This window comes from Cebus imitator, unplaced genomic scaffold, assembly GCF_001604975.1.
Source record: "Cebus imitator isolate Cc_AM_T3 unplaced genomic scaffold, Cebus_imitator-1.0 Scaffold149, whole genome shotgun sequence".
Taxonomy (NCBI): domain Eukaryota; kingdom Metazoa; phylum Chordata; class Mammalia; order Primates; family Cebidae; genus Cebus; species Cebus imitator.
The window spans coordinates 1,027,513-1,049,739 of NW_016107464.1; the positions used below are offsets into that span (position 1 = coordinate 1,027,513).

At 52.2% G+C, this 22,227-nt stretch overlaps 3 protein-coding genes across 13 annotated transcripts; 2 read left to right on the forward strand and 1 right to left on the reverse strand.

Moving 5' to 3' along the window:
- Positions 1–3,034: 3,034 nt before the first annotated feature.
- On the forward strand, positions 3,035–7,241 carry GALT (galactose-1-phosphate uridylyltransferase). 5 transcript variants are annotated; one of them, XM_017543006.2, is made up of 11 exons: positions 3,035–3,226; positions 3,844–4,013; positions 4,248–4,323; positions 4,412–4,460; positions 4,587–4,716; positions 4,868–4,924; positions 5,066–5,188; positions 5,494–5,626; positions 5,730–5,813; positions 6,142–6,296; positions 7,088–7,241. In XM_017543006.2, exons 1-11 carry the CDS (start codon positions 3,145–3,147, stop codon positions 7,166–7,168), a joined length of 1,140 nt encoding a protein of 379 aa, XP_017398495.1. In that variant the 5' UTR covers positions 3,035–3,144; the 3' UTR covers positions 7,169–7,241. The 5 variants fall into 5 exon arrangements, with proteins under 5 accessions (XP_017398495.1, XP_037599581.1, XP_017398497.1 ...); XM_017543008.2 differs by having other exon boundaries at positions 3,074–3,226; positions 3,876–4,013; XM_017543007.2 differs by having other exon boundaries at positions 3,220–3,307.
- A 462-nt stretch (positions 7,242–7,703) lies between these two features.
- IL11RA (interleukin 11 receptor subunit alpha) lies at positions 7,704–18,664 on the forward strand. 6 transcript variants are annotated; one of them, XM_017543002.2, is made up of 15 exons: positions 8,151–8,244; positions 8,538–8,713; positions 10,090–10,158; positions 11,816–11,915; positions 12,209–12,269; positions 13,635–13,804; positions 13,931–14,045; positions 14,199–14,231; positions 14,317–14,483; positions 15,317–15,480; positions 16,241–16,382; positions 16,745–16,864; positions 16,975–17,071; positions 17,325–17,407; positions 18,239–18,664. In XM_017543002.2, the coding sequence occupies exons 4-15, from the start codon at positions 11,816–11,818 to the stop codon at positions 18,253–18,255; spliced, it is 1,269 nt and encodes a 422-aa protein (XP_017398491.1). In that variant the 5' UTR covers positions 8,151–8,244; positions 8,538–8,713; positions 10,090–10,158; the 3' UTR covers positions 18,256–18,664. The 6 variants fall into 6 exon arrangements, with proteins under 6 accessions (XP_017398490.1, XP_037599579.1, XP_037599580.1 ...); XM_017543001.2 differs by having other exon boundaries at positions 7,704–8,713; XM_017543003.2 differs by lacking the exons at positions 8,151–8,244; positions 8,538–8,713 and adding an exon at positions 8,793–8,884.
- Positions 18,653–22,206, reverse strand: CCL27 (C-C motif chemokine ligand 27). 2 transcript variants are annotated; one of them, XM_017543021.2, is made up of 4 exons: positions 20,303–22,206; positions 19,308–19,453; positions 19,028–19,160; positions 18,653–18,841 (listed from the first exon to the last, which is right to left on the reverse strand). In XM_017543021.2, exons 2-4 carry the CDS (start codon positions 19,375–19,377, stop codon positions 18,754–18,756), a joined length of 291 nt encoding a protein of 96 aa, XP_017398510.1. In that variant the 5' UTR covers positions 19,378–19,453; positions 20,303–22,206; the 3' UTR covers positions 18,653–18,753. The 2 variants fall into 2 exon arrangements, with proteins under 2 accessions (XP_017398510.1, XP_017398509.1); XM_017543020.2 differs by having other exon boundaries at positions 19,308–22,206.
- Positions 22,207–22,227: the final 21 nt, after the last annotated feature.

Sequence of the window (22,227 nt, forward strand, 5' to 3'; positions counted from 1 at the left end):
TTTTCCAGCTTACACTGTTTAAAATAAAAAAATAATAAAAATAAAAGGAGTGTCCAGGGTAGGGGACTAAGGGGTTAGGGATCACAGCCATCTTTCCCCCAGATGTAACAGCAGAGATCAGTGTCAGAGGCATCTGAACAACTCCATCCAGAGCAACTCCATCTTAAATAGGGGCTAGGTAAAATGAGGCAGAGACCTACTGGGCTGCATTCCCAGACAGTTAAGACATTGTAAGTCACAGGATGAGATAGGAGGTTGGCACAAGATACAAGTCATAAAGACTTTGCTGATAAAGTTGCAGTAAAGAAGCCAGTCAAAACCAAGAAGGCCACAAAAGTGACCTCTTGTCATTCTCACTGCTACATTCCCACCATTGCCATGACAGTTTATAAATGCCATGGCAATGTCAGGAAGTTGCCCTATATGGTCTAAAAAGGGGAGGCATGAATAATCCACCTCTTGTTTAGCATACTATCAAGAAATAACTGGCCAGGTGTGGTGGCTCATACCTATAATCCCAGTACTTTGAGAAGCCAAGACAGGCGGATCATCTGAGGTCAGGAGTTCAAGACCAGCCTGGTCAACATGGTGAAACCCCGTCTCTACTAAAAATACAAAAATTAGCTGGGCGTGGTGGCAGGCACCTGTAATCCCAGCTACTTGGGAGGCTGAGGAAGGAGAATCACTTGAACCTGGGAGGCAGAGGTTCCAGTGAGCCAAGACCAAGCCACTGCACTCCAGCCTGGGCAACAGACTGAAATTCTGTCTCAAAAAAAAAAAAAAACCATAAAAATGGGAAACCAAGGCTGGGCGCGGTGGCTCATGTTTGTAATCCCAGCACTTTGAGAGGCTGAGGCAGGCAGATTACAAGGTCAGGAGTTCAAGACCAGCCTGACCAACAGGAAACCTTGTCTCTACTAAAAATACAAAAATTAGCCAGGTCTGGTGGCACATGCCTGTAATCCCAGCTACTCAGGAGGCTGAGGCAGAAGAATTGCTTGAACCCGGGAGGTGGAAGTTACAATGAGTCAAGATTGTGCCACCGCACCGCAGCCTGGGCAACAGAAATCTAAAAAAAAAAGGGCAGTTAGCAGCCCTCAGGGGTGCTCTGTCTATAGAGTAGCCATTCTTTTATTCCTTCACTTTCCTAATAAACTTGCTTTCACTTCATGCTATGGACTCACCTTGAATTCTTTCTTGCATGAGATCCAAGAACCCTCTCTTGGGATCTGGATCGGGACCCCTTTCCTGTAACAATGCCTCTGGGATCTGGAAGGGAGGGAGCTAGGTAGGCCCCATCTTAGCCATTCTCTTCTTCCTCCCAAAAATAACCGTGGGGAGTCACAGAAAGAGGAGAATTAGGGAGATGTTCTTGAAGAGATGTTCCTGATGGGGGTCAGGATTTAGTTGCAATGATTCAGAGGTGGGACTGAAGCACTGGTGTTCTTGGGAAAATGGAGCTGTCTACAAACTCTAGTCACTCAAACAAATACAACTGAGAGGATAGAAAAACAGATCTCCTGTTCCTGTCTCACCTTTTTGGATACTATGAACAGCCAGTGGGACAGGTAAAACCCCCATTTTTCAGTCCCCAGCTCCCTGCCTCTTACCTCAAAAGGTAGCCTCTTCCAATTCCAGTCTGAGGACCCTAGGGCACAGATCAAGTAAATGACCCATGACCTAGTTTTTGCAGCTCAATTGCAAAACACCTGGCTTGGCTTGGCCTGGATTGGGGGAAGGGACCTCCCTGGTATAGCTCAGCTTCTAATTCACACTAGGTTTCTGTTTTGCATTCCACCTAAGTCTGAGAGGCATCTCACAGCACTGGAAAGAGCCTTGGAAACTTGCATTCAAATCTCTGCTTGGCCACTAATTCTCTGGGTTACCTTGAGTCCTCTGGTCCCCACTGGGAAATGGGGAAGAGGTTTAGACAATATTTAGATGGCTCTTTAAAAGTACCAGGAGGCCAGGCATTTGGGAGGCTGAGGTGGGCAGATCACTTGAAGTCAGGAGTTCAAGACGTCTGGCCAACATGTGAAACCCTGTCTCTACTAAAAATACAAAAATTAGCCGAGCGTGGCGGCGGGCACCTGTAATCCCAGCTACTTGGGAGGCTGAGGCAGGAGAATCTCTTAAACCCAGGAAGCAGAGGTTGCCGTGAGCTGAGATTGTGCCACTGCACTCCAGCCTGGGTGACAGAATTAGACTCTGTCTCAAGGAAAGAAAGAAAGAAGAAAGAAAGAGAAAGAAAAATAGAGAAAGAAAGAAAGTGAAAGAAAGAAAGAGAGAAAAAAAGAAAGAAGAAAGAAAGAAAGGAAAGAAAGAAAAAAGTACTAGGGGAGGAATTAATTTGAATTCTATCCTAGTGTTAGCCAATTGGTCTGATTCAAGGAAAATTTTAAAAAGGGAAGGGGATGTGTAAAGGAAACACCAGGCCCCACCTAGATGGTGGCTGGAACTTCTGATGGTCCTGTACCCCCCAGATTTTTAGGTTTCTTATAGCCCTTTTAACACTCCCACTTCTTGTGCTTTCTGTCTTTGTGTGTGTGTATGAGGGAGAGAGAGGAAGGAGAGCAAGAGTGAGAGAAAGGGAGAGAATATGGTTACTCATCACTTTTTCCCAAATTTATTTTTGCTTTTGGGGATGGATCATGGTTATGGTGAAGTACTCCTCCCGCACCACCGGGTTTGCCTCTCCTCCACTACAGCCACTGAACAGGTGACTGAGGTGCTTGGTAATATCCTTACTCCAGGGTAAGCTCAGGCAGGGCAGAGTCAATAGGTGCCTAGCACATGGTAGATGCTCAGTAAATATTTGCTGAATGAAAGATCAAATGAATTACTGCAGCAAGAAAGTCCTGTAGGCGTCCTGGAGCCCAAGGATTCTGCAGTAAGCAGCTTTCACAGAGATTCTTCCAGTGTAGCGGCTCCAGCACTGGGTGGAGTGGGATCGTCAATGCCGTCCCCCGGGGTTCAGAGTTGCTCTGAGCCCCGCCCCCAGGTGGCCCGGCAGCCCACTCAGTTAGTCACGTGCTGGCGGCTAGCCAATCATCGGGGGCGGTGCGGGGCGGGGCGGTAGAGACGGAGAAAGCGAAGGGTAAGACACCGCCCTGCAGACTTTCCAGCGGATCCCCCGGTGTCCTCATGTCGCGCAGCGGAACCGGTCCTGAGCAGCGCCAGCAGGCGTCAGAGGCGGACACCGCAGCAGCAACCTTCCGAGCAAGCGGTAACCGTACCGCGGCCGGGACTCGTTAGGGCGCAGAGCCTAGCCCTCTGCTTCTTTAGGAAGTTCTTGCCCCCACCGAAGGTTGGAACGCTCATTCCGAGCCAGACAGACAAGGCGAACAGTCGCCAGTGTACAGGCTGCAGGCCAGTTGGCGCTGGGAAGGTCCAATCCTAGGCCTCTAGCTCTTGAGCGGGACAGGGCGGAGAGGGCGCTCCCGAGCTTGGGCCTGCTGGTGGGTGAGACCCAGGAGAGAGGGAGCTAGAGAGCTTTGCGGCCGGGCGCGGTGGCTCACGCCTGTAATCCCAGCACTTTAGAAGGCCGAGGCGGGCGGATCACGGGGTCAGGAGTTCGAGAGCAGCCTGGCCAATATGGTGAAACCCTGTCTCTACTAAAGAAATACAAAAATTAGGCGGGTGTGGTGGCACGTATCTGTAGTCTCAGCTACTCGGGAGGTTGAGGCAGGAGAATCGCTTGAACCTGGGAGGTGGAGGTTGCAGTGGGCCGAGATCAAGCCACTGCACTCCAGCCTGGGCAACAGAGTGAGACTTCGTCTCAATAAATAAATAAATAAATAAATAAGAGAGCTTTGCGGACTGATCTTGACTGTGTGCCCCCAGACCATCAGCATATCCGCTACAACCCGCTGCAGGATGAGTGGGTGCTGGTGTCTGCTCACCGCATGAAGCGGCCCTGGCAGGGTCAAGTGGAACCCCAGCTTCTGAAGACAGTGCCCCGCCATGACCCCCTCAACCCTCTGTGTCCCGGGGCCACCCGAGCCAATGGAGAGGTAAGCCTGTAAAGCCCTGCATCTGCAGGCTGGGCCACAGGGATTAGTTCCCTCCTTAGAGCTATCCTCCACCCACAGGGACAGTGAACCTCCTTCTGGGTCCTATCCCATCAAGCCTTTTTGTCTCCTAGAGTGGGCCTTCCCTACTCCCTTGTAGCCTGTTCAGTCTTTGAAGCCCATCAGGTAACTGGTGGTATGGGGCGGTGAATGCTTCTAGCCCATCTTTGTCAGTAGGTGAATCCCCACTACAATAGCACCTTCCTGTTTGACAACGACTTCCCAGCTCTGCAGCCTGATGCCCCCAGTCCAGGTAACCTGGCTCCAACTGCTGTTGGGAGGAGGGCAGCTAGACCTCTTGGGGGTCTTCTGCTGCAGAGAGTGATGCTCCTTTATCTCAGGACCCAGCGATCATCCCCTTTTCCAAGCAAAGGCTGCTCGAGGAGTCTGGTAACTATGGATTTCCCCTCTTATAACTTTCAAACCAGGGTTGGAGACTCAGCATTGGGGTTGGGCCCTGCCCATAGCACAGCCAAGCCCTACCTCTCGGTTTTCTTTTTCCCCCTCACCACCTAGTAAGGTCATGTGCTTCCACCCCTGGTCGGATGTGACGCTGCCACTCATGTCGGTCCCTGAGATCCGGGCTGTTGTCGATGCATGGGCCTCAGTCACAGAGGAGCTGGGTGCCCAGTACCCTTGGGTGCAGGTTTGTAAGGTTGCCCCTTCCCCTGGATGGGCAGGTAGGGGGTGATGAAACTTTGGTTCTGGGGAGTAACATTTGTTTCCACAGGGTGTGGTCAGGAGGGGGCTGACTTGGTGTCTTTTGGCTAACAAAGCTCCCTATCCCTACCTGATAGATCTTTGAAAACAAAGGCGCCATGATGGGCTGTTCCAACCCCCACCCCCACTGCCAGGTAAGGGTGTCAGGGGCTCTGGTTGGTTTCTTGGCTGAGTCTGTGCCAGCACTGTGGACAGGACAAAGGATATATGCAAATGACGTGGAGGCTTGGAGGTAAAGGAACTGCCTGCTCTTCTCTGCTTTTGCCCCCTGACAGGTGTGGGCCAGCAGTTTCCTGCCAGATATTGCCCAGCGTGAGGAGCGATCTCAGCAGGCCTATAAGAGTCAGCATGGAGAGCCCCTGCTACTGGAGTATAGCCGCCAGGAGCTACTCAGGAAGGTGGGAGAGAGCCAAGCCCTCTGTCCCCAAGGAGTCCCTAGCTTTCTTACCCCACGCGAGAGAGGTGTGTAAAGAAGAAAGCTAGAGGGGAACTAGCAGAAAGACTTGCTAGGAGGCCTTAGCAATAATCCAGTAATGTGAAGAAAAGAGGATGGTGACTTAGACTCAGGTGGTTAATGGTGGAGGTGGTGAGAAGCCATCAGATCCTGAGCACATTCTTTTCTTCTGCTTCCCCTGCCTATTTGCTGACCCCACCCTGGTCCCTATGTCACCTTGGTGACTTCCTATCCATTGTGTCTGCTTAGGAACGTCTGGTCCTAACCAGTGAGCACTGGTTAGTGCTGGTCCCCTTCTGGGCAACGTGGCCCTACCAGACACTGCTGCTGCCCCGTCGGCATGTGCGACGGCTACCTGAGCTGACCCCTGCAGAGCGTGATGGTCAGTCTCCCAACTAGGACCCTGGGGCTAGGCACTGGGTGGGGGTTGCTCCCGGTAGGGTCAGCATCTAGACCCCAGGCTGAGAGTCAGGCTCTGATTCCAGATCTAGCCTCCATCATGAAGAAGCTCTTGACCAAGTATGACAACCTATTTGAGACGTCCTTTCCCTACTCCATGGGCTGGCATGGTGAGGCTTTTCAAATACCTATATCTAGTCCCAACACCATTTTTGGGCTCCTGGGGCCTGGCTTAGTGAACTACATTCCCAAATGAGCGAGACTTGAAACAGTTGCTGGGGGAAGTGGCCAGAGCAGAGATGCTGGGACTGAGGTTGGAGCAGCAAACTTGGTGAAACTGTGTCTCCAATGTGCTTTCTAATTTCCTGCCAGCTCTTCTCAGGCAGGGGATCCTGGGAGATGTGGTTTTCAGGTACCTGGCTGGGTTTGGGCTTAGGGGCTAAGCTGGAGAACTGAAAAAAGCCTCTCTCCCCCAACTCTCTCTCTTCTTTCTGTCAGGGGCTCCCACAGGATCAGAAGCCGGGGCCAACTGGGAGCACTGGCAGCTGCACGCTCATTACTACCCTCCGCTCCTGCGCTCTGCCACTGTCCGGAAATTCATGGTTGGCTACGAAATGCTTGCTCAGGCTCAGAGGGACCTCACCCCTGAGCAGGTCAGGACTCAGAGCAGTCTGGCTTCTCCAGATGCTTACATACAGTATGTGTAGGCACTAGATACTTCTGTTGCCCTTGCGCTCCAATCATTGCACAAGGCAGAAAACAGCTCTGGCAGGGAAGGGACTGCCAAAGTTAGGAGCCCTAGGGCCTGGAAGGAGGATATGGTCCTTAGGTTCCCTTTCTCTTCTCCTTTCTCTAGGGATCCCAACAGTCATGACCCTGATAACTCCCATAACATCCTGGGCATTCCTTGGGACTGAGGAGCTGCTCAACTCTTTCATTCCCTGGTGGCTCCAGCAGTCCTTATCACCAGCCTCCCAATCTGGGAGTGGGCCTGTGGGATTCATATTTCATATTCACATTTCAAACTATAATATCCAGTGAAGTGTTTCCTGAGTACCCAGAACTCCATAACACCGACTAGGTGCTTTGGCTCATGCCTTAATCCCGGCACTTTGGGAGGTCAAGATGGGAGGATTGCTTGAGCCCAGAAGCCTAGCAACATAGGAAGACCCTGTCTCTACAAAAAAATTTTTAAAAGTTACCCAGGCTGGTGGCATATACTGTGGTCCCAGTTACCTGGGAGGCTGAGATAGGAGGATTACTTGGGCCCAGGAGTTTGAGGCTGCAGTGAGCCATGATCATGGCATCACTGCATTGCAGCCTGGGCAACAGAGCAAGACCCTGTCTCAAAAAACAACAACAACAACAACAAGAACAAGTCCATACCACCATTCTTGGCAGCCCAGCCCTTATCCTCCTTACTTGCTCCCTGTCCCTTTTCCAGGCTGCGGAGAGACTAAGGGCACTTCCTGAGGTTCATTACCGCCTGGGGCAGAAGGAGAGGGAGACAGCAACCATCGCCTGACCACAGGGCCTTGAATCCTGTCCTGGAATTTGGGCAGATATAGCATTAATAAAATTGTGCATCTCAAACTTCAGTCACATACTCTAATATCAGAGGAGTGTGAACCTTTAGAGATCTAGGGTTAAAAGCTGAAGGCATAGCTCCAGCTACAACTTTACTTTTTCTACAGATATGTAAAATCTTGATGCAAAAATTCTACCCCAAATCTCTGAACAAAATTAATATTCAGTATTACATCTAGCCTATAGATTCTCCTACTCTTGGTGTAATGACAGCATTCCCAATTTAGGAAACTGTTTTAAAATTGTGTTCTTGGTTGTGGCTGAGGCGTTGGGAAGGCTAGAGTCCCCTTTGCCACCACCCCTAGTGTGTCAGCCCCAAGCCTGGGCCTGAGGGTTTGACGGAGCGGGTGAGCTAGATCGTGGTCGAAGTGGTCAGTGGCCAAACCCTGGGCTGTTGGCCAGAACCCTGGCTTTGTGAGTGGCTGCAACCTGGCTCTGCTCCAGCCCACAGGGGCTAAAGGGGTGGGTAGGGAGCATGTAGGGAGTGTGTACTTGGCTTTGTGTCCTTGGCTCCTCTATACTCTCACATGTGCGGGCACTGTATACTTCTGCTGCCCTTGTGCTCCAATCACTGCACAAACAGAAACAGCTCCGACAGGGAAGGGACTGCTGGAGTTAGGAACCCTAGGGCCTGGAAGGAAGCTATGGCTCTCACAGTGACCTGGGGTCTATTCTGTCCCCTCTGAACCTGTTTCCCTGGCAACACTGTGGGAACAACAGTCCATGCAACACAGAAGACCTGATGTCATCTGGTGTCCTCCAAATTTTCAGGTGAAGGCAGGGATTGTGAATGATGCAGGGATGGCCAGAATGATTTCTGCCTTCATTCTTTTCCCAGTGGAACCAAGCCTGTGGGTGGGGAAATCACAGTAAGACTGGACAGTGACTGAATCTGACCCAGAAGAACCTTGGCTGCCTGCCTTCCAGGCCAGGGTCTTTCTTCCCTGAGATTCTGGAGGGGAAGTACCTGGAACTCAGGAGTGTTGCCCTGGTCTGGAAGATCTGATAGACATAGTATGCACCCATTTCCCTCGAGCTACTGGTGACTGGGGAACAGATGAGAACCCTGGGTGGGTGGCTGGTTTCTTGAGGCACACATACACTTGACACACCTTACACCTCTGATTTGGGTGCATTTTGGAATCATCTGGGAAGTTTTAAACAATACTGATGCCTAGGTCCAACCTCCAGAGATTCTGATTTAATTGGTATGGGGTGGGGTTTTGCAGTTTTCAAACCACAATATCCAACAAAGTTTGAGAACCACTGCCCTAAACAGCCCTCCTTCTTCCTTATCTTATCTGAAGGCCGGGGCACCTTCAGCTTCTCCAGTCACCTGGCCAGTGGCTCTTGCTTCCAGTCCTGCTGTCCCAGGGTGGATAGGCCTTCAGGCGGAGACCCGGGAATCCAGCAAGACTCTGTCCCAGGCGGCCTCTACAGTCCGGGACGGGACAGGAAGTGTCCGGCGGAGGTGGGGGTGGAGGTGATTGGCAGTTGGAGTCTCCAATGGGCCAGGAGCCCCCCCTATTTCACCCCTCTCCTTCCATTGGTGCCTGGGCGGAGCCGCCCCCACTGCAGGGGCGCAGGGCGGGAGGGAGTAGAGGCCGGGGCAGAGGGCGAGGGCAGAGGGCGCTGGCGGCAGCGGCCGCGGAAGGTAAGGCCTGGTGTAGACGCCAGTCTTGCCAGGAGTGGGCGGGGCAGGGTGATGTATGATTTGAAAGGCCCGGAGTGACTGACGACTGTCAGTGTGTGTGTGTGCCTGTGAGGCTGTGTCTGTGTGACAGTATCATTGTGTGCAATTCTGAGTGTCACTTGGTGCTAATGTGACTGCGTGTGTCAGTGTGCATGAAGCTGGGTCTGCATGTGGCTGTGCAAGTGTGGGATTATGTGTTTATCAGTCAGTGCACATTTTTGGTGTGATGGGGTTGTGTGTGTGAGAGGGACTGTGATCACATTAGGGAAAGTGTTTTGGGAAGGTCTCTGTGGGGTTTGATGCCATGTCTGCCAGTGTGAGAGTTGGTGGCTGGGTTTGTGTGTGCCAATGTGTGACTTCAGCAGTAGCAGAGCAAAAATGAGGTTTCTGACTGTGTGTGTCCTGGGTCCTTAGACGGTGTGAGAGTACAGCTGTATTCACATATTGGGGAACCTACTTCAGGAGCCCATGGGACTGACCTTTCTCTTAAGTGTCCAGCATGGACAGACACACCCACAACACACGTGGCTTCCCCTCCTTCTTCCTCTGCTCAAGAATCCCCAGCACTAGGTCTACTGCTCCTTATTTTCTGTTTCCCTGCTTGGCTCAGTTTCCCTCACATGCCATTTTCTCTCCCTATTGCTCTTACTAGAGAATTCTGTGTGTCTCTTCAGTTTTGTCCCCTCTCCCCCAAATCTCTCTGTGTGAGTGCATTTCCAGTTCTGCCTCTCCTGCCCTCTGTCTCTCCCTGTGCCCCTGTGCCTGCCTTCCCTGCTGATCTTGATCTCTTTGGCTAGTTGGGGGCCTGTGATGAGATGTGGGTCTGCCACTGCTAAGAGCTCCCTGGGAGATGGGGCTTAGACCATGATGAGTTGCTTTTAGGCGGTCCTGTGAACACTGGTAGGGGCTGTGTGTGTGTGTGACTGTGTGAATATGTGTGTGTCTGAGTCCGAGGCTGTGTGGCTGTGTCTGTGTGAATGTGAGTGACCGTATGTGAGAGAGTGTGAGTGTGAGAGTAACTGTGGGCCTTGTGTATCTGGCACCAAGGGACCAAAGGCATTTCCTGGTGCTGGGGCCCAAAGAGTGGAGGGGGAGGTGAGAAATGGCTGGAACTTCCAGGGGAGGGGGAACTGGACTCTGGCCTCTCCTTATATCCCCCAACCTAGGGCCTCCCTTCCCCTGGAAGCACAGCCAGTTGTGCCCTAAGGAAACATTTGGTGAGGAATGAAAAGAGGGTGAGTTTGTATCTGATTTTTCATTTGATTGTATCCATGTGTGTTCAAAGGCATGTCCTTTTGTTAACTGTGCCTTGTGAGTCCATGTGTTAATATGACTATGTTTGGCTGTGTGAAAACACAGGGCATCTCTCACTGACAGGGACATAAGTATTAGCCACCCTCCTTTCTCTCTTGCTGGCCTTGGCTGTGTCTGTGGCTTCCTTTCCAGACTTGGGGGAGGCCTCTTCCCTTTCTAGGGCCTGGGGTGGGAGGGAAGGAGGGAGGAGGCAGGAGGGGGGAGGGGGCCTGGCTAGGGGTGGCTGAGGCTTAGAGGGGGCGGGGCAGGGAAGGGGAAGGAGGGGATGGCTCTGGGGTCCCAGAACTGAGTGGAGCAGGAGACGGGGTCTGTAGCTGGTGAGAGGAAGTCCTGAAGGCCATGGACATTCTGCTGCTGGGATCACCAAGGTAGGGTGGGGCTAAGCAGGATAAGTGTGGCTGGGGTCCAGGGGTGAGCCAACTGGATACACTCAGACATACAGACACGTGGAGGCCCTGCTCTGCTTTACTCCTATGCCTGAAGGGTCCGCACTCTTCCTCTTCTGGTCTTGTACTCAGAGCCCTTTCCCCACCTGCTCCTTCATTCTCCATCCACTTCGCCACTGCCTTCCTCCTCCTGCTCCCCCTTGTCCAGAATCTCTCTCTCCTAGCATCCCCCACCCCACCATATAGACACAGTTAGCTTTTTGACACCATATGGACACAGTTAGAGTTGCTCCTGACCCCAACCCAGTCCTCCCCACACTAAGCTCACATCACCTCCTAGTCCTGATCTCTGAGTATCTCTTGGTGCTGTGGCCCCCATGCCAGGCCCCAGTCCCTGCAGGCTCCCGGTTCCTCTCAGCCTCCCATCCCCTTCCCTCCCCTTGCCTCCCCGCCACCCTGTCTCCATCTCCATCTGCTGGCTCCTCGCCCGCCCCCCAGCCTCTGGCAGCAGCCAGGGCATCTGGATCTGCTTAACTCCACAGCCCCAGCCTGCACCCTAGCCCCATCCAGCTTCACAGACTGGAGACCAACAAAGTGTCAGAGCCAGGCCCAGCTGAGTGGCCCAAGTAGCCAGAGCAAGGAGCCAGGTTCAGGCGAGAAGCCTGGCAGCTGGAGCAGGGATAGACCTCAGGGTGGGAGTGCAGGATGGGTTCAGATCCACGATGACAGCCTTCCCCCAGGGTGATAAGGTCTGCCCAGGTAATCAGAGGCAGTGATAAGCCCTGGACCAGGTGGGGGTAAATAGCAGAATTCCCAACAGCTGGACCTGAGGGGTTAACTGGAGTGGCTGAGTTGGTGCCAGTGCTTGGTGCCAGGGGTGGGTGCCAAGGGTGGTGGAGGGGGGAGTTGCTGGCATAGTCTTTTGCCTCCGGCTTTTGTTCTGGGCCCTAAGCCCAGGACTGAGATGGAGGGTGTGAGGGTGTGTGTGTGTTTGTGTGTGTGTGTACATGTGAAGCACTGGTTATACAGTGGGAAAGGGGATCTCAGGTCAGTTCCCCCAGTGATTTCTCACAGCCTTACCCTACTTGGTACATCAGTTTTCCTCCTAGGAAGCCTGTTTTGGAGAGGAGGAGCCAGGCTTTAGCCTCCCATTTCAGGGGTAGGGTATTTCTGACTCTACCTCTCCCCACAGATGAGCAGCAGTTGCTCAGGGCTGAGCAGGGTCCTGGTGGCCGTGGCTACAGCCCTGGTGTCTGCCTCCTCCCCCTGCCCCCAGGCCTGGGGCCCCCCAGGTGAGAAGAATCCTGCTCTATGACCCCCCAGTTCTGACTTGTGACTTGCCACTGTCACTGTGGCCCCTTCCCATGCTTAACTTGTGACCCCACCCCTGCCCCTGTCATCCAACCTGGGTCCCCTCTCTACCCTGTTCTCTGACCTCTTTCTCCAGATTATAACATAATGCTTTGATCCAGTGAGCACCCCCCCACCCCCGATTCAGGTTTTAACAGTCTGCTTCTTACCTGTCACTCTCACAAAGTGGGAGGGGGGTAAAGGAAGAACCTCACCTCAGAAGTACCCTCCACAGGGGTCCAGTATGGGCAGCTGGGCAGGTCCGTGAAGCTGTGTTGTCCTGGAGTAATTGCCGGGTAAGTGACCCACCTGCCTGTTGGTCTGACATTCATGACCCTTACTTGGCTCTGCCCAGTCCTCATGTCCCGCCCCTCCCATCCTTGCCTGCCCTGTCCGTAATCCTCATCGCTCTCTGTCCTAAACCTCCAACCATCCTTATTCAACAAAAAATTCAACCAGTATGTTTTGAGCACCTGCCAAGCACCTGGTCTATTCTAGGCTCTGGGATACAGCAGTGCTAACGCCTGGCAAGGAGCCTGCCCTCAAGGAGCTTACATTTTAGTGGGGAAGACAATAAGCAAAGGAGAATCTTGCCAGGTAGTAATACCTACAGGGCAGAAAAGCCAAAGAGAAGGATGTGGAAGAGGACAACTGAGTGGTTACTTTTTTTTTTCGAGACAGAGTCTCACTCTATTGCCCAGGCTGGAGGGCAGTGGTGCAGTCCGGGCTCACTGCAACCTCTGCCTCATGGGTTCAAGTGATTCTCTTGCTTCAGCCTCCCAAGTAGCTGGGATTATAGGCGCGCCCCAGCACAGGTGGCTGATTTTTTTGTGTTTTTAGTAGAGACGGGGTTTCACCGTTTTGGCCAGGCTGGTCTTGAACTCCTGACCTCAAGTAATCTACCCACCTCAGCCTCCTATAGTGTTGGGATTACAGGCGTGGGCCACCATGCCTGGCTTGTGGTTACTTTTTAACTGGTAGTTAGGAAAGGTCTCTCTGAGGAGGTGATATTGAAGCTGATTTCTGAAGGTTATGAAGGAGGCAGCCACACATGCACATTAAGGTATAACTGTTCCTGGCAGAGGGAACAGCTAGTGCAAATGCCCTGAGGTGGGAATGAGCTCAGTACCCCGGAGGACTAGAAAAAAGACCAATGTAGCTCGAGTGCAGTGGGTGAGCAGGAGAGAGATAGGAGGTGAAGAGGGAAAGGAAGGCAAGGGCTAGCTCACAAGGAGCTTTGAAAGCCAATAAAAGGAATTTGGGTTCTATTGTAAATGCAGTTAGAAGCCAATGGAGGCTGGGCATGGTGGCTCACGCCTGTAATCCCAGCACTTTGGGAGATCGAGGTGGGCGGATCACAAGGTCAGGAAATTTAGACCATCCTGGCCACATGGTGAAACCCCATCTCTACTAAAAATACAAAAATTAGCTGGGTGTGGTGATGTTTGCCTGTAGTCTCAGCTACTTGGGAGGCTGAGGCAGGAGAATCGCTTGAACCAGGGAGTCAGTGGTTGCGGTGGGCTGAGATCGCACCACTGTACTCTAGCCTGGCGACAAAGTGAGACTCTGTATCAAAAAACAAGCCAATAGAGAACAGTGGCATTGTTTGATTTATGCTTGATATCTTGTGTTTGTCCGTCGTCACCTCATCTTACTTTCAGGGACCCAGTATCCTGGTTTCGGGATGGGGAGCCAAGGCTGCTCCAGGGACCTGACTCTGGGCTAGGGCATGAACTGGTCCTGGCCCAGGCAGACAGCACTGATGAGGGCACCTACATCTGCCGGACCCTGGATGGTACCCTTGGGGGCACAGTGATCCTGCAGCTGGGCTGTGAGTTGGGGGGGATGGCAGTGATGGTACATGGGGATCCTGAGGGAGTATGGGACCTGAGTAAGCCCTCTGGGACCAGGAAGACCTGAGTACTGCTCAGTCTCCAGCTGTACCCTCTGCCTTTAGACCCCCCAGCCCGCCCTGTTGTCTCCTGCCAAGCAGCCGACTACGAGAACTTCTCTTGCACTTGGAGTCCCAGCCAGATCAGTGGTTTACCCACCCGCTACCTCACCTCCTACAGGTGTGTGTGTGATCGGGTGTGGATGCCTACACATTTGGTTATGCTGGTATAATGTGGGTGTGGGAGGCAGGGAGGTAGGTTCTGAGGAAAACCACAGAGAGGGCAGAAGGCCCTCTTTTCCTTCTTGACTTCAGATGGCCCCCTTTTCACCAGGAAGAAGACAGTCCTAGGAGCTGATAGCCAGAGGTAGGACATAAGGGAGCGTGTCGGGGCTCCAGCTGGGTCCCACAATAGGTATTTTCAAAGCCCAAGACCATGTCCTCCCTTCTAGGAGGAGTCCATCTCCAGGGCCCTGGCCATGCCCACAGGACCCCCTAGGGGCTGCCCGCTGTGTGGTCCATGGGGCTGAGTTCTGGAGCCAGTACCGAATTAATGTGACTGAGATGAACCCACTGGGTGCCAGCACACGCCTGCTGGATGTGAGCTTGCAGAGCATCTGTGAGTACCCACCTGTAGACCTTCCCCAGACCCCCATCACAGAGACCCCAAAATGGACTTAGATCTCTCCACTACCACACAGCACACACTCTAGAGGCTGCTGCTGCTCACACTGCCTGTGGCTGCCTAGCCTCAGGGCCGACTCCCTACCCTGGGCCCTGTACTGAATGTAGCTTTAGGTTATGTCCTCCCTTGCTGGCCCCTCCTTCCTTGGTCTGTGAGTGGGAATGGGACACTAAAACTCTAGCTGGAATTTGGGCCAACTCACCTTCCATGGATGAAAAGAAGAATTGCTCTTTTATTCACTCAACAGACATTTCAAAAGCCCACCCACAGATCTCAGCTGGTTTCTTTTTTCCTTTTTCTGTTGAGATAGGGTCTCACTTTGTGCCCAAGCTGGATAAAGTGCAGTGGTGTGATCTTGGTTCACTGCAGCCTCCAACTCCTGGGCTCGAGCTATCCCCTCACCTCAGCCTCTCAAGAAGCTGGCATTATAGGCACTTGCCACCATGTCTTGCTAATTTTTAAATTTTTTTGCAGAGACAGGGTTTTGTTGTGTTGCCCATGCTGGTCTCAAACTCCTGGCATCAAGCAATCCTCCCGCCTCAGCCTTCCAAAGTGCTGGGATTACAGGCGTGAGCCAGCACACCCAGCCTCAGCCCATTTCATAATACAGATGACCCGTCTGAGCCTAATAGGTGATCAAGTTTAAGATTTCCCCTCCCCTCTCAGGAGTGTTCGGCTAAGGCTCCTTTAAATACACACCTTGGGAAGTGGTGAGGAAGTGATGGAGACCCATAGTCTACCCTGACTTTGTGTCTTGATGCCCTCAGTGCGCCCTGACCCACCCCAGGGCCTGCAGGTAGAGTCGGTACCAGGTTACCCCCGACGCCTGAGAGCCAGCTGGACATACCCTGCCTCCTGGCCCCGCCAGCCTCACTTCCTGCTCAAGTTCCGGCTGCAGTACCGTCCGGCGCAGCATCCAGCCTGGTCCATGGTGAGGCCTGGAATGCGTCCCAACCCATGGCTGTGGGTCCTGTCTCTGATTTCATGATCCTGAGTGTTCTGTGTAGCTTCCCAGTTCTGGCAGGTCATTGAAGACCCAGTGCTTCCCTGTGGGCCAGGCTTGGTGCTGGGTTGCAGTGGTGACTGACAGGCTGAGTATCTGTCCTGTGGGGCTGTAACTATGATGTAAAGCCCATCCGTGGGAAGACAGCAATGGCTTTAAAAAAATAACTCTTAGGAAAAGGAGTACCTTTCACCTAGAGGCACATTCCTGCAAACACTCATATTCTTAGCTGAGGTTAGCAGTGAATTTGTATCTCAGGAGATCTTAAAGATTGGCTGGTATCAGGCCTGGGGAGCAGCAGTATCAGATAATAACTAATATTTACTTAGTGCTGCCTGCCTGTGGGATACCTGGCTACACTTTTTGCATACATTATTTTAAGTATATCCACCCCGATTTTACACATGAAGAAACTGAGTCATAGAGAAGCCCAAAGGGTCATTCAATATCTGGTTCAGAAAAGATTTAAACCCAGGCTGCCTGATGCCACAGCCTCTTTAAGTAATCACTACGGCCGTCTTACAAATACTAGGTGTAGACCCAACCCCACCAGACACCCAACATGAGGCCTAGACAGCTACACTAGGCTTTAGGACAGGACTTGAAGCAAGGGGTGCTCTTTGCAGATCGTGGCTAGGTAGGCCCTGCACTTACAAGCTGGGTAACAATGAGCCATGTTCACCCCCAGGTGGAGCCAGCTGGACTGGAGGAAGTGATCACAGATGCTGTGGCTGGGCTGCCCCATGCCGTACGAGTCAGTGCCCGGGACTTTCTGGACGCTGGCACCTGGAGCACCTGGAGCCCTGAGGCCTGGGGAACTCCGAGCACTGGTGAGAGACAAAGCCAAAGAAAAGGGCAGAGGCCCCATCCCAAAACATCAGTTAGCTGAACCGATTCCAAAGACAGCCAGGTGGCACATGCACTGCCCATGCAGGCACCGCTTTTGCTGTCCCAGGCTTTATCCTTGGTTGCCTACATCCCTGTCTTAGCTTAAGTCCTGCCCCTTGGCCTCTGCCCCTACAGTTACAGGCTCCACTTCTGCAAGCTTGGAGCTTGCCATGCTCCCTAGGAGCTGGCCATGCCCTTTCAGTCTCCTCCTTCTAGGCACCCTAACTTCCAACCTATGCCTTGGCCTTGAGTGCAGGACATGGGCCCCACCCCCACCAGTGTGTGGACACTTGCCTTCCTTTAGGGACTATACCAAAGGAGGTACCAGCTGGGGACCAGCTACACACACAGCCAGAGGTGGAGCCTCAGGAGGACAGCCCTGCTCCTCCAAGACCCTCCCTTCAGCCACACCCTCAGCTACTTGGTGAGCTTGGGCAGATGGGCAAGAGGTGTAAAGGACTGAAAACCCCGGAGAAAAGGGGACACTGAGCTTGGTCAGGCTTGCTCTCAGTGACATGTGGCCCTCCCCCTCAGATCACAGGGACTCTACAGAGCAGGTAGCTGTGCTGGCATCTTTGGGAGTCCTTTCTTTCCTAGGACTGGTAGCTGGGGCCTTGGCACTGGGGCTCTGGTAAGTGACTGCCATTGATCCTTCAGCCTCTGATCCTCACAAATGCTCTGATGCCCATAGACCACGTTCATCTCCACCCTTCATGACTGCCCACTGGACCTATCTGATTCTGGAACTACCTCCCCACACCTCCATCCCCCATGCCTCACCTGATTATAACTGATTCCTCTCCTGACCCTTCACTAATAAACCCTTTGGAGGAGACTGAGATACCCCACATTGTTGGAGAGACAGCTGCCTTTCTATGCCCCAGGCTGAGGCTGAGACAAAGCGGGAAGGATGGATCCCCGAAGCCTGGGTTCTTAGCCCCAATGATTCCAGTGGACAGGCGTCCAGGTGGGTAGGACATCCAGGAGATTTGGACTTGGAGATGTATGCCCCTATTTTGAATGTCCAGATTAAGAGCTGGCTGCCCTAGTCATTTTAAACATGCTGGGAATCCAAGTTGGGTCTCTTTATTTTAATGATGTCTAGGCTGAGAGCTGGGCCTTTCATTCTTGAGTCCCTGGCCTCAGAAGTGTGTCTTTTCGCCTTCTCTCAGGGTACTGAGGACCCTAGATGGACTCCCCTCCAGGGCATTAGTATTAATACTCTTCCAGGGTATTAGACTCTGAGCTGGATATTCATCCTTTTTTTCCTAGGTGTCTTGGATCAGTGCTGGGTCCCTTCCCTCATTCTTTTTTTTTCCTTTTGAGACGGAGTCTTGCTCTGCTGTCCAGGAATTTAGTGTCATGATCTCTGCTCACTGCAACCACCGCCTCCTGGGTTCAAGCAATTCTCCTGTCTCAGCCTCCTGAGTAGCTGGGACTACAAGCGTGCGCCACCAGGCCCAGCTAATTTTTGTATTTTTAGTAGAGATGGGGTTTCACCATGTTGGCCAGGATGGTCTCAATCTCTTGACCTCGTGATCAGACCACCTTGGCCTCCCAAAGTGCTGGGATTACAGGTGTGAGCCACCATACCCCAGCGTCCCCTCCCTCATTCTTGATTTGCTTCTAGGTCCATTCCCTTATCTTCAGGGTGTTGAAGAGGCTCTCTCAGAGCTGGGCTCCTCTACTCATCTTCAGAGTATTGAGCTTATAACTGAGTCACCTCCCTCATTCTCAGGGTATCTGGGCCAAGGTCTAATCCTACTGTGTCTCCTGATTTGCCTCCTGCTTCTTCTAGGAGTTCCAAACCTGTAGAGGACCCAGGAGGGTTTCGGCGGATTCCATCTATAATTCTGTCTTGCTGGTGTGGATGGATGGACAGATAGAACCCAGGCAGGACAGTAGATCACTATGGTTGGGGAATCAGCTGGAAGTTCTGTTTGGAGCCCATTTCTTTGAGACCCTATATTTCAAATTGCCAGCTGAAAGTTGCCTATACCTCTGATTTCACCCCAGAGTTGGAGTTCTGCTCAAGGAACGTGTGTAATGTATACGCCTGTGTCCATGTGTGACCATGTGTCTGTGAGGCAGGGAACATGTATTCTCTGCATGCATGTATATAGGTGCCTGGGGAGTGTGTGTGGGTCCTTGACTGTTGGCCTTTCCCATTTCAGGGATTGTGCAGGTGTGAATAAAGAGAATAAGGAAGTTCTTGGAGATTATACTTAGAGATTATCATCCAATGTTGCTTTATTATTTTTGCTACTGGGGGCTTCAGCCCATTCTCCCTAGGTTTAGGTTTGGCAGAGTCCTCTAGAGCCTTCTCTCTTGGTGCTCAAACCACCGAGACAGGCTGCGATTCTGGGGGTGGATGCAGACGCTGCGTCGAGCCAGGTGAAGTCTGGGTAAAGAAAGGTCCAAAGCTGTGACCATAGCTTGGGGATGAGATTAGTGTCCAGGGGTTAGGAGCAAGGACCAGATGAAAACCTGAGTTGGCATCAGAATTAGCAGTTAGGGTTGGGGTTAGGATCAGCATTAGGGATTGGGACTGAGGTTAGAGTCAGGGGTATCAGGGGTGGGAGCTTACATGAAAGCCTGGAGGTGACAGTCCCCATCAGCCTCCTGCAGTTCCACCCGGATGACCTTCCTCAGTAGCTTGTCTGAGAGTGGCTTTCGGTAGAGCTGAGTACAGCAGCTAGTGCTGGGTGGCAGTATCGATGCTAGAAGGCAATGGGCCACGTGTTCAGAGTGATCCTGACCAAGAACCTCTCTGCCAGACAGCTGGAGGTTTGGCTGGATTTCCTGGGTCTTTTCAACTTCATTCCATTCACCCAGACCCCCAGCTTTCTATATCCCCAAGTACTTACCTGCTCTAGGGTCTGGGCCCAGGAGCAGTGACAGCAGCAGGAGGCTACAGAAGGTTGAGGGTCCCTTCATACTGCTCAGCCTAGATTCTTCCTTCTTTCTCCTCCTCCTCCCCTACCTTTTATCTGGGTGTCTTTTACCTGGGGCACTAGGTGAGTCAGAGGCAGTTGGAGATGTATTGCGTATCCTGTGACACTTCTGGGCCCTAATTCTTAGCCTGTTGCCACAGACCCCTTCCTCATCTTGGACTGCCATTTCCCATGGGCTCCTAAGCTCTGGGCAGCCAAGCTGGGGGAAGGATTAGTGTGTGATATAGGGACTGATGGAACAGTGAGTAAGGGCAGTCAGCCATCCACAGTGGCATCTAATGATAGACATTCACACTCATATACCCATAGCCACATATTCACTCCTTGATTACTTGGTCAACCTCACAAAGTCATACTCATGATCAGACAACCATAGACAAAATTATAGAGCCCCAGTTATACTCAAAGTCCCATTCCCACCCAGTTGTGTTTTCACAGTCATCTAATCATATGCAAATTCACACTAGCACACACACATTCTGATGGGGGAGTTGTGGGTGGGGTGGGAGCAGAGGACAAGCCAGCACCAACTTGCCTTCATCTTCTCCCCACTTCCTGCCCTGGCCTGCCTGTCTTATCAGGAGAAACTGATGGGAATGGGTCCCTAGAGCAGGCCCTTCTTGGAAAGCCATTCTCAGACAAGCTACTGAGGAACGTCATCAGGGTGGATGCTGAGGTGGTGTCTTGGCTGCGGCCAGCCACATTCAGAGAAACTGGGGGAAGGTATATGAGTGTGAATGTGTGGCTATGGGTATATGAGTGTAAGGGTGCTTTGGAGATGCTGAGGTTGGGCAGCTTTCCCCAGGATGATGAGACAGAGAGGAAAGGTGGGGTAGATAAAGAAGATAAAAGCTCTTTGGTGCTAGGTTGCTGTTGTCAAAACAGGTAAAAGGCCGAGTAAATCTTACCTTCCTGTTTTTGCCTAGTCCTGTTCCAGGAATGCCAACCTCTTGCCAGCAGGGACCTGGAGGTCTCCAGATACAGTCCCTGACTTGTTGAAGACATTAGACTCAAGACTCAAGAACATCTTTGTTCTACTCAAATTCCAGCCTCCTTCCTGGGCCTGGAGGAACATCCCCACTCCCTACCTGGGTTCAGTAACACCCTCATGTCCAACTCCTACACCCTCTGTATCCTACCCTCCAGCTATAGCCCCTTCTCTCCTAATCCCATACCTGTCCATCACTCCTTTCTTTCCCCACTCCCCGCAATGCAAAGCTCCTATTCATCTTTATCCAGTCCTTTCCAGGAAGCTGGGAACTGCCTTAGGGTGGGGGTATGCTGCTGAGTTTAGTGCCCCTGGCTCCTTGAAGAATTTCCCACTCCTGGTCTCAATCTGCAAGTCCTGCTCAGTATTTGAAATAAGCTGTCATAATGCACTAATCCAGCCCTTGTCTTATTGCAGTTTCCTGCTCTAGGGTCAGCCACTCTCTAGGGCTTATGCCTTTCTTTGGGCAGCCCTTTCTGCTGCAGGGCTGCTTCAACAATCAGGAGGGCCTTCAGTTCCCAAATTAGGGACTAGCCATCCTCCAGGCTGAAAATTCGAACCTCTTCTCCCTTCTGTCCAGGGTGAGGCATGAAGGTCCCTCCCTGGAGTTTTTCTCCAGGATCTTCAGGTTTTCTGATCACATCCTGGTGAAGGGTCAGCCCAGGGCTGGACAGGGCACTTCACATTTGAAAGGGCCTTTTTTTTTTTTAAAAACCCCAAGATGTCTGAGAGATGGATGAAGGGGTCTTTGATGTGGACACTGTAAGGAAAGAGCTTGGGTGCTTTCTTGAAGGTGACCATAGCCCAGAGGTCACTTATCTTGAACTTTTGGTACCAGGGGCCTTACATTCCCTCTCCCACCCTCCAGTCCAGACTTGTGCCCCAAGGCTTGGGTGTAGCCACTGAGGAAATCCCAAGGAAATCTCCCAGATATCTCGGTTTGTCATAGACCTTCTCCATCAGTTGGCTGTGTGCTACATACTTTCTGGTCTTTCCTGGACTTATCAGTCCAGAGGCCTTTGGAAGGCAGAAAGCAAATGCTTATGGGTGTGCTCCCATCTCTCCCCTTTAAGGCCAAGTCTTCTCTCCAGCCACAGTCTGCTGTAGCAGAGATAGCTCCAGGCTGAAAGTCAGCTTTGGCCCCAGCCAGAAACTGGGCTGTCTCTTTCTTTAGCTTAATCTTGTGTTGCCCTTTCTGGTGCTGGGGCCAGTCCCTAACTGAAGGCAGGCCCACCTGGCAGTCCCTGATTCTCACCACTTGAGGAGTTAGTGGGTCCCAGGCTGATTGGGTGACAGAAGGGGGCAGCAGAGAGCAGTGGCCTTTGGACTCTCCTAGGGAGGTAGCAAGAGCTGCTAGGTAGGCTGATGCCAAGGATCTCTAAACTTGGGATCAGACTGGAGGAGCCAAAAGTTGGGGTATGAACTATTGAAAAGGTCACAAACCCAAGTCCTTACCCTGTGACAGGCAGCTTCTAGGAATCTCCCCCTCTTCTCATTTACAGCCTGCATCCTACACCTCTTCTTAAAATGTTTTAGATACACTTCCAGAAGAGAAGATTCTTCAGACAGTTGGCAAAGTCCTGGCTCCACGGAAGGGAGTAACAGGCAGGATTATTTAGTTCTCTTCATATAGGCTACTTACAGTATGGGTTTTTGGGGAGTAGGGTTGGGGAGACAGTCATTGATAGTAACAGGAAGCCTGACACTGATGAGGGGCTTTGAGATGGAAGGGCCCCCTTTCAGGAAGGGACGCCCTGTCAGTACGGAACAGAGCCAGTGTGGGGAGGAGTGCTCAGCTCGAATGGCGACAGCGGCAGCAGAGTCAGGAGGTCAGTACAGTAGGCT